The following is a 12,198-nucleotide window of genomic DNA, read 5'->3' as shown; positions in this document are numbered from 1 at the left end:
TGAGCCGAATGGCCTCATACTGTGTTGTAAAATGACTATGGGCAGAATTGTCCCAGATTTGCACAAAGTGCAGTAGCGGGCACGAAAAGGTTGTTTCACCCGCCGGCTGCAAGGGCAGGTTTTGGCGCTGTATCATCCCATTCCTGCCTCATTAATCATGAAGCCACAGGAAACACACCATCTTGCTGGCAGGCAGCCTCTGATTGCCTGCCACGGCATTACCTCGCAGCTTCCTCACGCAGGCAGCCATATTTAAATGGCAGCCGCATGCACACTTCTCAGTGCTTGCAGCCGAGGACTGCTCCGGTGAAGACATGGCCCCAAAAGCCAAGAAGTGTGCAGCCCCCCCACCTCCCCAATTTAGTGACGCAGCCTTGGGATGCCTCCTGGACGCTATGAATGCCCACCACAATGTCCTCTACCCCCGCCCTGGCCGTAGGAGGCCCATCAGTGTCACCATTCCAGCTTGGGAGGCGATGGCAGTGGTGGTCTGTGCCAATGCTGCATACAAGAGGTTGGCCATCCAGTGCAGATAGAGGATGAATGATCTCATCCGTGCCTCCAGGGTAAGGCAACTATCTCATCACCCTAAACTCTTACACTCAAGCCCATCACATATTAACTGGCATCTCACTCACTGCCAGTCAAAGGACATTACCACTCACTCTCTCACACACACCCTCTACATCTAGCCTCATCTCCACCAGAGACTGCCTCCTCAGTCTTCACCATCTTGAGGCCACTTGCATAGATCAACTTGTGCCCCCCCACACATGCCCTGGGATACCCCCCTTCCCCAGTACAGCCCTTGCCCTGCAGCCTCTTCCCTTGCCTGAGGCCACTTCTCCCATTTCCCCAAGCAAGCCCTAGCCCTGCAACTGTTGAAAAGCCACCCCCACCTTACGGCTGGTCTGGTAGGTAGAGACCTGCCCGTGAGCCTCCCTAAAGGTGATGTGCTGCTGCCTACAAATCCTGGCACTGGTGACCATTAGTGCTGACTGAGGCAAGGATGGCAAACAAACCTTGACGTCCCAAGCGAAGTGCAGCTCTCCAGGTGCATGTCACTTATGTACAGTTGTGAAACACATCAGTGTACAATCACGGCGACATGCCCAGGCAATCTAGCATGGGGGAACGATTCCGGTGAGCTGGGCTTATAATGAGATTCTAATATTACGTTCCTGACGTGCGGCAGTGGGAAACATGGCCCACCATTGACAGGGGGAGCGGACAATGGGAAACCGGGTTTCACAACGTCATGAAACCGATTTTTGGCCATCTCACCACATTGTCCGCTCATGCCCACCATGACACCTGCGCCAAAGGGCATGGAAAATTCTGGCCTATGACTCTATGGAAAATTTAGAACACGGGGGCAGTCTCTGGATAAGGGACGGGTCATTTAGGATTCAGATGAGGAAACATTTCTTCACTTGGAGGGTTGATAATCTTTGGAATTCACTACCCCAGAGGTTATAGATGCTCCATCGTTGAAGATATTTAAGGCTGGAATAGTTTTTGGTGTCTCAGAGAATCAAGGGATATGGGGAATGAGGCGAAGGATCAGCCATGATTTTATTGAATGATACAGCAGGTTCAATGGGCTGAATGGTCTCCTCCTGCTCCTATTTCTTATTTTCTTATCTTACTCATCAGTGACTTTTGGAGATTTGCTACTCATGGGGGAGAATTTTCCCCATGTCGGGTGGGCTGAGCGAGAGTGGGTGCGGGCGAGCACGGACTCAATTGCCGCCCGCGATTGGGTCCTCACCGCCATTTTACACGGACAGGCCAATTAAGGCGTCCAGCATATTTCTCGACTCCCGAGGATAGCGGGAGTGGGCAGGAGGCGGTAGGCGTGTACAGACCGCCGGGTCCAATGGCGACCTAGCGGCCTGTTTAAATGAAGGCCTGGCAGCCTTTGCAAGGCTGCTCACAATGGCCGGGAGAAGAACACAGCAGAGGGCTTCTGGTGAGCAGGCCGGGCCGGAGGGAGGGCCAGTGGGGCAGGCTGGGCCGGAGGCTGGGTCAGCAGGGCAGTATGCCCCTCAGAGAAAAAGATTGGTGAAGACAAATGTAGGTCTCTTACCATCAGAAACAGGGGAATTTATAATGGGGAACAAAGAAATGGCTGACCAACTAAATGCATACTTTGGTTCTGTCTTCACAAAGGAGGACAAAAATAACATACCAGAAATGTTGGGGAACACAGGGTTTATTGAGAGGGAGGAACTGAAAGAAATCAGTATTAGTAGGGAAATGGTGTTGGAGAAATTGATGGGATTGAAGGCCAATAAATCCCCAGGGCCTGATAATCTACATCCCAGAGTGCTTAAGGAAGTGGCCCTAGAAATAGTGGATGCATTGGTGGTCATCTTCTGAGATTCTATAGACTCTGGAACAGTTCCTACAGATTGGAGGTTAGTTAATGTAACCCCACTATTTAAAAAGGCAGGTAGAGAGAAAACAGGGATTTATAGACCAGTCAGTCTGACATCGGTAGTGGGGAAAATTCTAGAGTTCATTATAAAAGATTTAATAGCTGAGCACTTGGAAAATAGTGGCAGAATCGGACAGAGTCAGCATGGATTCATGAAAGGGAAATCATGTTTGACAATTCTACTGGAATTTTTCGAGGATGTAACTAGTAGAGTTGATAAGGGGGGGCCAGTGGATATGGTTTATTTGGACTTTCAGAAGGCTTTCGACAAAGTCCCACATAGATTAGCGTGTAAAATTAAAGCACATGGGATTGCGGGTAGTGTATTGAGATGGATAGAAAACTGGTTAGCAGACCGGAAACAAACAAGGAATAAACGGGTCTTTTTCCAAATGGCAGGCAGTGACTAGTGGGGTACCGCAGGGATTGGTGCTGGGACCCCAGCTATTTACAATATATATTAATGATTTAGATGAGGGAATTAAATGTAATATCTCCAAATTTGCAGATGACACATAACTGGGTGGGAGGGTGAGTTGTGAGGAGGATGCAGAGATGCTTCAGGATGATTTGGACAAGCTGAGTGAGTGGGAAAATGCATGGCAGATGCAGTATAATGTGGATGAATGTGAGGTTATCCACTTTGGTAGCAAAAACAGGAAGGCAGATTATTATTATTACTCTATGGGTACCCGCATGGGCCCCAGTTATGCCTGTCTCTTTATGGGGTATGTGGAACATTCCTTGTTCCAGTCGTACTCCGGCCCTCTCCCATAACTCTTTCTCTGGTACATCGATGACTGCTTTGGTGCTGCTTCATGCTCTCGTCTGGACCTGGAAACACTTATTAATTTTGTTTCCAACTTCCACCCCTCCATCATTTTCACATGGTCCATCTCTGACACTTCCCTTCCCTTCCTTGACCTCTGTCTCAATTTCTGGTGAAAGACTGTCCACCAATATTCATTACAAGCCTACTGACTCCCACAGCTACCTTGACTACAGGTCCTCACACCCCGCTTCCTGTAAGGACTCCATCCCATTCTCTCAGATCCTTCACCTCCGTCGCATCTGTTCTGTTGATGCCACTTTCAAAAACAGTTCCTCTGACATGTCTTCCTTCTTCCTTAACCGAGGTTTTCCACCCACGGTGGTTGACAGGGCCCTCAACCGTGTCCAGCCCATCTCCTGCGCATCCGCCCTCACACCTTCCTCTCCCTCCCAGAACCATGATAGGGGCCCCCTTGTCCTCACTTATCAACCCACCAGCCTCCGCATTCAAAGGGTCATCCTCCGCCATTTCCGCCAACTCCAGCATGATGCCACCACCAAACACATCTTCCCTTCACCCCTCCTGGCGGCATTCCGCAGAGATCGTTCCCTCCGGGACACCCTGGTCCACTCCTCCATCACCCCCTACACCTCAACCCCTTCCCACGGCACCTTCCCATGCAACCGCAGAAGGTGCAACACCTGCCCCTTTACTTCCCCTCTCCTCACTGTCCAAGGGCCCAAACACTCCTTTCAAATGAAGCAGCATTTCACTTGCACTTCCCTCAATTTAGTCTACTGCATTTGTTGCTCCCAATGTGGTTTCCTCTACATTGGAGAGACCAAACGCAGACTGGGTGACCGCTTTGCGGAACACCTTCGGTCTGTCCGCAAGCGTGACCCAGACCTCCCTGTTGTTTGCCATTTCAACACTCCACCCTGCTCTCATGCCCACATGGCTGTCCTTGGCCTGCTGCATTGTTCCAGTGAAGCTCAACGCAAACTGGAGGAACAGCACCTCATCTTCTGACTAGGCACTTTACAGCCTTCTGGACTGAATATTGAGTTCAACAACTTTAGATCATGAACTCTCTCCTCCATCCCCACCTCCTTTCCGATCCCACCTATTTCCATTATTTTTAAATGCATTTCCATCCATTGTTTTATCTCTACCTTTTAGCCTATTCCGATCCCTTCCCCCACCCCACCCCCACTAGGGCTATCCGTACCTTGCTCGCCCTGCTTACCTTTAACGTCACCTATTAGCACATTTCTTAGTTAATATCACCACCGTCAACACCTCTTTGTCCTTTTGTCTATGACATCTTTTGGCAATCTCCACCTATCACTGGCCCTCTATCCAGCTCTACCTGTCCCACCCCCCTTAAACCAGCTTATATTTCACCTCTCTTCTATTTTTCCTTAGTTCTGTTGAAGAGTCATACGGACTCAAAACGTTAACTGTATTCCTCTCCGTAGATGCTGCCAGACCTGCTGAGTTTTTCCAGGTATTTTTATTTTTGTTTTTGTTGAGGCAGATTATTATCTGAATGGCTATAAATTGAGAGAGGGAAACGTACGAGACCTGGGTGTCCTCGTACCCAGTCGCTGAAGGTAAGCATGCAGAGCAGCAGGCAGTGGAGAAGGCAAATGGTATGTTGGCCTTCATAGCCTGAGGATTCAAGTACAGGAGCAGGGATGTCTTGCTGCATTTATACAGGGCCCAGGGGAGACCACACCTGGAATATTGTGTGCAGTTTTGGTCTCCTTACCTGAGGAAGGATGTTCTTGCTATAGAGGGAGTGCAGCGAAGGTTTACCAGACTGATTCCTGGGATGGCGGAACTGACATATGAGGAGAGATTGAGTCGGTTAGGATTATATTCACTGGAGTTCAGAAAAATGAGGGGGGATCTCATAGAAACCTATAAAACGCTAACAGGACTAGACAGGGTAGATGCAGGAAGGATGTTCCTGATGGTGGGGGAGTCCAGAACCAGGGGGCACAGTAGAGGAAATGGGGTAGACCATTTCGGACTGAGATGAGGAGAAATTTCTTCACCCAGAGAGTGATGAGGTCTGTGGAATTCGCTACCACAGAAAGTAGTTGAGGCCAAAACATTGTATGTTTTCAAGAAGGAGTTAGATATAGCTCTTGGGGCAAAAGGGATCAAAGGATATGAGGAGAAAGCGGGAGCAGGCTATTGAGTTAGATGATCAGCCATGATCATAACGCATGGCGGAGCAGGCTCGAAGGGCCGAATGGCCTACTCCTGTTCCTATTTTCTGCGTTTCTATGTTTCTCCAATGAGTGCCTACCTGCCCTCCTGGAGGAGTTGGCAATGCGGTGTGAGGTCCTGATTCCGAGGGACGGGAGGCGGAGGCCCCCCCACCTGACCAAACGTGTGTGGGAGGAGGTGGCTGAGAGTGTGAGCTCCCATGATGTGGTGCGACGCACATGGCTCCAGTGCCGCAAAAGGTTCAATGATCTCCTGCGCTCGGGAAAGGTGAGTACCATGTTGCCTCGAGTCACTTAATGCAGTGTCACCCTTTCCCCCCAACTACTCCCCCCACCCCCGCCAACTCTGAGTACAGTAACGTCATTGAATCCCTCATGGCATGCATCCCTCACTGGGTGTGGCAGCAGAGATTGCCCATGCCCAGTTCACCCTGAGAGGGTTGAGCTAGGAAGTGTTCTGCATCCGCAGCATGTGTGACACTAACACCCAGAGTATAGAACGGGGTTGAAAGTCAAGATTCTGCACCCAGGCAGAGTGCTGGAATTGAGCAGAGTGTTGGGGCCAGGGTGCTAAAATACTGGGAGGGGAGCTTCCAGTTAGTGGGACACCAATCCATCTTCTGGTGTTTGCGCTCCATGCACTTGTCCCTCCTTGCTTAGTAAAGTGGCACCTTGTGGTGCCACATGTGAAGGAGGCAGCATTTGGGCAATGGCGGGGGGCGGCGGGTGGTCAGCCGTGGCTTGTTCGGGCGCGTGTGCAGCAGCTGCGGGGTGATAAAGAACTGGAGTCCTGCAATGTCCCACTCTGGCTGGGTTGGCAGAGATATGATGGGCCCAGTTGGCCATCTTGACTCCATTTGAGCAACAGGCCATGGATCTGGAGAGGCGTCATGCCCCCAGGTCCACCGGTGGCTGTGAGGCTGGGGTGCCACAGGGAGGTATGTTTGGCGAGCATTCAGGTCACCATGTGTGTCCCAGAAGCCATGGCACTGCTGAATGCTCCGTGATTGAACTTAGCAACATGGGTTGACCATTGATCATTGAAGGATGAGCGCACAATGCTCCGGGGGAGCAGCATGCAAGTTGACATTATCTGCACTGCAACTAATCAAATGTCCTTTCCCTTCCTTTCAGCATCACCGGAGCAGGGCTGGGAGGAGGAGGCAGAGGGCCCCACCAGTGGAGAGCACAACTCCCATTCCCAGGCTAAAGGAAGGCTTCATGAAAGCTGCAGGCCCCAAAAATGATCTTTACTGTAGAGTCCTGACCAAGGCTTTTACTCCTGTCCAAGCAGCTGTGAAGAGTTTTGAAGTATTCCTGCTCACACAAGCAAGTATCAGTAACTTCCATAATTAAATATCTGGCAGATAACATTTGCAACCCCACTGACCCCTCTTATCCCGCCCACGGATGAGGTTTATACAAATGTCTTCTACCCACCTGCCCGTTGCGCTTGTGCAACGTCCTGAAGATCACACGGGCCTCGAAAAATTGCAGTCAATTGCTGCCTCAAGGGCCTTAAGTACATGAATAATTAATGGCGGGGGCACATCCGAGAACATCGCGCACCCGCCCACCTAAATATCACAATGGTGCGCGGTGACGTCAGGACACTCGCCCGACATCCGCGTCATTTTACACGTCGGTGTGCGGGGCCCATCACCCACATGCCAACAGGAAAATTCTGGTCATGGTATAGCTCTTTTTCCCTCAGGCTTGCAGGCCAGTTTGTGCATTAATAACACCATGTCTTGTAAACTCTCCATTCATACCAGGAAGATTCAACACATCATTATTCTGCAAGACTGGTCAATCATTGCATTTTGCCACATCGTGTGAGTATAGCCTGGACATCCATATGTTCATTTATAATCCATTGGGGAACCAAGAAACCAAACATAGTTTCAAAGTTCCAATCTGAAATACTTGCAAAATTAACAGACGAAGCAAGAAACATTAGAGAATATGTAGCTAGTGGTTTACTCTTCTACAAATTTCAGACATTCGATGGCAGAAGCAGCTTGATGTGGTACTGCCACTTACAGAAACAGAATAAAAATGTTCCTTTCTGACGGTGTTCAATGCAAGCTTCATTACTAAATCACAGCAACACGGGTGCTGAGCAATGATACAGACAATGTTCCTACCTTGTTCCACACCGTAGCTTTTAACTGGGACCTGTGGAAGCTGTCTACCCCTCCGACCAGACAGTGGTATTCCTGTTGGTGATGACTGAACTGGGCTTCCTTGTTGGTGCACTCTGTGAAAATAGAACAACTGCTAAACACCTCGGTTCTCTCCACCCACAGCCCTACCTTTCGCTTTTCAAGATCCCCAAGTCATTCTTGGCTTCCAAAAATGCTGCCATCAATTCTTCCTCGAGATCCACCAAGTTTGTTCGCTCCTGCTGGCTACCTCCAACTCCTCTTTTGACAAAACTTTGCTCTTTCTGCAAAGCTCCAGAATGTGAATGCCCACTGCTGCTGACTGGCCAACTCTGAAGTGAGGTGATTGGAGTTGTTTTCCTGGAGGCACTATAGAATGCAAGCACTCCAAAGATTCCTTACACTACACAACCAGGGTTTTTGCCATCAGAAAGTCTTAATTTACAGATTTCTTACAAACATTTTGAAAAGAACTGTAATCCCTTGGGGATGGCTCTGGCAGGTGTTGTTACAGAACACAGCACACCCCTCCCCCATCTCAGAGCAGATGCGTCCTCCCGCTCTTCCCCCGTCACCAGCAGAACCCCCATTCCCTCCAGCAGACTCCCCTTTCCTCCAGCACAGACCCCTCTCCCGTCCCCTCCGTGGACCCCTTCCACTCTCCTCCAGCGAATTGTCACTCTGTGGCGATGGTTTGTTGATGTCATGATGTGGGAGGGGCCTCAGGCACACTGATGGAAGATTTGAATGGCTGATATCTTGTGCTGAGTCCAGGTTCCTGGAGGGAGCGGGGGAACTTTTCAGCCGTGCTCTGTGTAAAGCCAATCTGGAAAATTGTCTCATAATCGAGAGCATCTCAATAAACAGCAACTAGCCTTCGTTTTAAACAAATCACTTTACACTTTTACACTTTAAGACTTGCATTCATGAAATGAGGGTATCACATAGGGGAGAAATGAAATAATTTTTGACAGTTATGATATTTTAGAACTCACAATCTGACATTCCCAGAGGGGAACATTGCAGAGGCAGCACATGTGGAAAATCACAGCCAGGGGAGAGGAAGGGGCTCAGGGAATGAGAGGGGCTCAGCACACGGGAGGAGCCCGATGAGCGGGACAGGCACAGTGAGTGGTTGGGGGTGTGGGGTTCGGCGAGTGGGGAGGTTTGGCGATGGGGTGGGGAGTGGCGAGCGGGAGGAATTAAGCGAGTGGGGGGGATTCAGCGAGTGGTGGGGATTTGGCGAGTGGGGGGGTGATGTTTGGCGAGTGGGGCGGGGTGGGATGGGCGAGTGAGGTGGGGGTGGGATGGGCGAGTGGGGTGGGGTTGGGATGGGCGAGTGAGGTGGGGGTGGGATGGGCAAGTGAGGTGGGGGTGGGATGGGCGAGTGGGGTGGGGGTGGGATGGGCGAGTGAGGTGGGGGTGGGATGGGCGAGTGAGGTAGGGGTGGGATGGGCGAGTGGGGTGGGGGTGGGATGGGCGAGTGGGGTGGGGTTGGGATGGGCGAGTGAGGTGGGGGTGGGATGGGCAAGTGAGGTGGGGGTGGGATGGGCGAGTGGGGTGGGGGTGGGATGGGCGAGTGAGGTGGGGGTGGGATGGGCGAGTGAGGTAGGGGTGGGATGGGCGAGTGGGGTGGGGGTGGGATGGGCGAGTGGAGGGGGGTGGGATCGGTGAGTGGAGGTCTGGGTTCGGTGAGAAGGGGGATTCAGTGAGTGGGGGGGGTGTTCGGCGAGTGCGGGGGGTTCAGTGAGGAGAGGGGTTCGGCGAGTGGGGGGGTTCAGTGAGAGGGGGGTGGTTTTGGCCAGTGGGGGGGTTTCCGGCCAGTTGGGGGGGTGGTTTCGGTGAGTGAGGAGGGATGTTCGGCGACTGGGGGGGATGTTCGGAGAGTGGGGGGGATTCAACGAGTGGGGGGGGTTCAACAAGTGGGGGGTTTTTTGGGTGAGGGAGGGGGTTCGGTGAGGGGGCTGGGTTCGGCAAGTGGAGGGGTGGGTTCAGCGCGTGGGGGGGTGTTCAGCGAGGGAGGGTTCGGCGAGTTCAGCAAATGGGGAGGTGTTCAGCAAGGGGCAGTTCGGTAAGTGGAGGGGTTCAGCTAGTGGGGTGGGCTCACAGGAAAGACAAGTGCAACGAAAACAACTGGTATATAGATATTCTTCACACAAAATTGTGGTGCAGAAAAAGTCACTGTTGCTTCCAGTGTGATTGAATGGCTCTCCCCAGACTCGCTCCAAAATGGCACCGATGCTATGTTGGCCCTGGCGGGAAACTACACTAAGGAACGAGTTGCCGATGATAAGTCCATGTACTGGCCACCTTATATCCACAGCATTAAAGTGGAATAATGCTGCATGAAGCATCATAAAATAGCATTTACTGTATCACATTCATGAAGGATTTGTCATACTTTTAGATCTAAATTTACATGAAATATTGATATATTTGTAGAATCAAAAAGTAGCATCATTATGGCAACAAAGGTTTTTTAAAAATCTTTAGTCTCATGCAGCCAGAAATTTCCCCTTTTGTGAAAACAGATGGGAATCTATTTTTCACCCATGATTTAGTGACCCATTACAGGAATATGCACGTTTGAAAAGGGTGAGTCTCATAATCCAAACTGGAGAATACAAGTGCCTATATCACCAGAATGATATGAGAGCTGAAAGGGTGAATTCTGAAGTGATTGCATAGACTAGGCTGGAATATTTAAGATTAAGGAGTGATCTAATTGAGGTGTTTAAGATGATTAACGCATTTCATCGGGTAGATAAAGAGAAACTATTTCCTGTGGCTACAGAGTCCAGGGCAAGGGGTCATCACCTTAAAATTTGAGCTAGGCTGTTCAGCGGTGGCGTTCAGGGGTAATGTCACATAAAAAAGAAATCTCAAACTCTCTCCCCCACAAAAAGCTGTTGAGGCTGAGTATCAATTGAAAATTTCCAAACTGAGGTTGATAAATTGCAGTTCAGCAAGGGAGTCACGGCAGCTAGATGGAGTTAAGATACAGATCAGCAATTATCTCACTGAATGGTGGAACAGGCTGAAGGAGCTGAATGGCCTCCTCCTGTTGCTATGATACGATAATTCAGTACACACTGAGAAAAGCAAACTTTCAGCAAGCAGGACTAGCTTTATATTACCTTGATGTTTGCTGTCCAGCTTTCCTTTCCCGAATTCCAGTGCGGCTTAGTTCTGGCATACTGTGACAAACAGAACACAGGGAGCACAGGTTAAAGATCACAAACAAGTACCTCAGCTTGTGAGGGGTTGGGGTGTGAGGGTTGATTAAGTTGACAAATAGGTCCAGTGAAACAGAATGAAAGATTAAAAAAAAATTAATGGTCACAGCTAGTATAAAAATGTAAATTTTAATTTATGATGTAAATCAACAACATAATTTGCTACACTGTTCTACCTAATGCCATTCCTGAAGCCCTTCTGCATATCTCTATTAATTATGTTACTTGGTACCATTCAGGAATATAGATTGCCAGAGAACCACTGAGTGGCATCTTTGGCATTGGCGTTGAATTAAAAAACACTTTCATTTCTTGCTAATTAATAGGATATCCTGTCAAATATCTGGGGGCCAGACACCAATGCTGGTCCATGATTCACTTGCAAAATGCTCTTAAACCTGGAAAGAAAACTTGTCTAGATTCTCTCACCCCCAAAACTGATTAAAGAGTAAATAACTTAAATTCTTGGATGGATGCTGGCACAGAACTGTAGCTTGTCAACATGTCGCCATCCTGCTAGGAGATAGTCTTTCCAGGTCTTAGATTATATAATGAATGGCCAGAACTTTTCATCTTTCTACATTATGCAATGAGTAGCTGACTGCAGCCAGAAGCAAAAGGACACCTTGATTTCCACAATTTGAGCATTTGGCAGCATTATTACTTCACTCGAATCCACAACAAAACCCAAAGAAAAAACACAGGGAGGCAAAAGACAACAAGTCTCACTTACACCCTTGAGGCCATGGTCACAACCACAAAATATTTTTTAAAAGCATATTTTTCAAAGTGAATAAATAATGCAGTCAAGGAAAGGCAAACTATTTTCCCCCACTTTGGGTTTCTTTTTGACTAACCAAAGATCACCTCATTTAAAAGCAAACTTTTAACACTATTAGTACAAAGACCCATTCCTTCCCTCTCCACATTTCGCCAGCAGTCTTGCCTCCACTAGGATTACAGCCTTAAGGCACTTTCTACACACCACAGAAAAGCTGATGCCTGAAATCTGACCAGAGAAAAAGAAAATTACTTCAGCAGCCACAGACCCCAATCCCCATTCCTTCCTGAACCAGACTCACTACTCAAAGCTCTGTGCAGACCACACTGTTTTTCCAAAGGTCTGAGGCATCTTCAAATATCACAAAATTAGGTGGGAACAAACCAAAGTTAAACCAGCAAACAAAGGCAGGTAGATAGTGATGCTGTTTAATTCTAGTTTTCTTTCATCCCCACCAGAATCTGCTTCTCCTTGCTGAGGTATGGTTTCACAGTTTATCTCACCCCCTGCATGATCTCATCCATATGCCTATCGTCCATGAATGAGCTTTAGAGAGTGATTGCTGAT

At 49.2% G+C, this 12,198-nt stretch overlaps 1 protein-coding gene across 1 annotated transcript in view; it reads right to left on the bottom strand.

The window, feature by feature from the left end:
- LOC144680645 (regulating synaptic membrane exocytosis protein 1-like) overlaps nt 1-12,198 on the bottom strand; it is a 704,348-nt gene that overhangs the window by 276,986 nt on the left and 415,164 nt on the right. The window contains exons 19-20 of the mRNA XM_078541863.1: nt 10,752-10,811; nt 7,597-7,709 (exon numbers count right to left, since the gene is read on the bottom strand). Coding sequence (XP_078397989.1) covers nt 7,597-7,709; nt 10,752-10,811 — 173 coding nt within the window. The remainder of the gene's footprint in view (nt 1-7,596; nt 7,710-10,751; nt 10,812-12,198) is intronic.

Source organism: Cetorhinus maximus, chromosome 5 (assembly GCF_964194155.1).
Source record: "Cetorhinus maximus chromosome 5, sCetMax3.hap1.1, whole genome shotgun sequence".
Taxonomy (NCBI): domain Eukaryota; kingdom Metazoa; phylum Chordata; class Chondrichthyes; order Lamniformes; family Cetorhinidae; genus Cetorhinus; species Cetorhinus maximus.
Note: the sequence above shows the minus strand (reverse complement) of the source record. Positions and strands in the feature narration are given on the sequence as shown.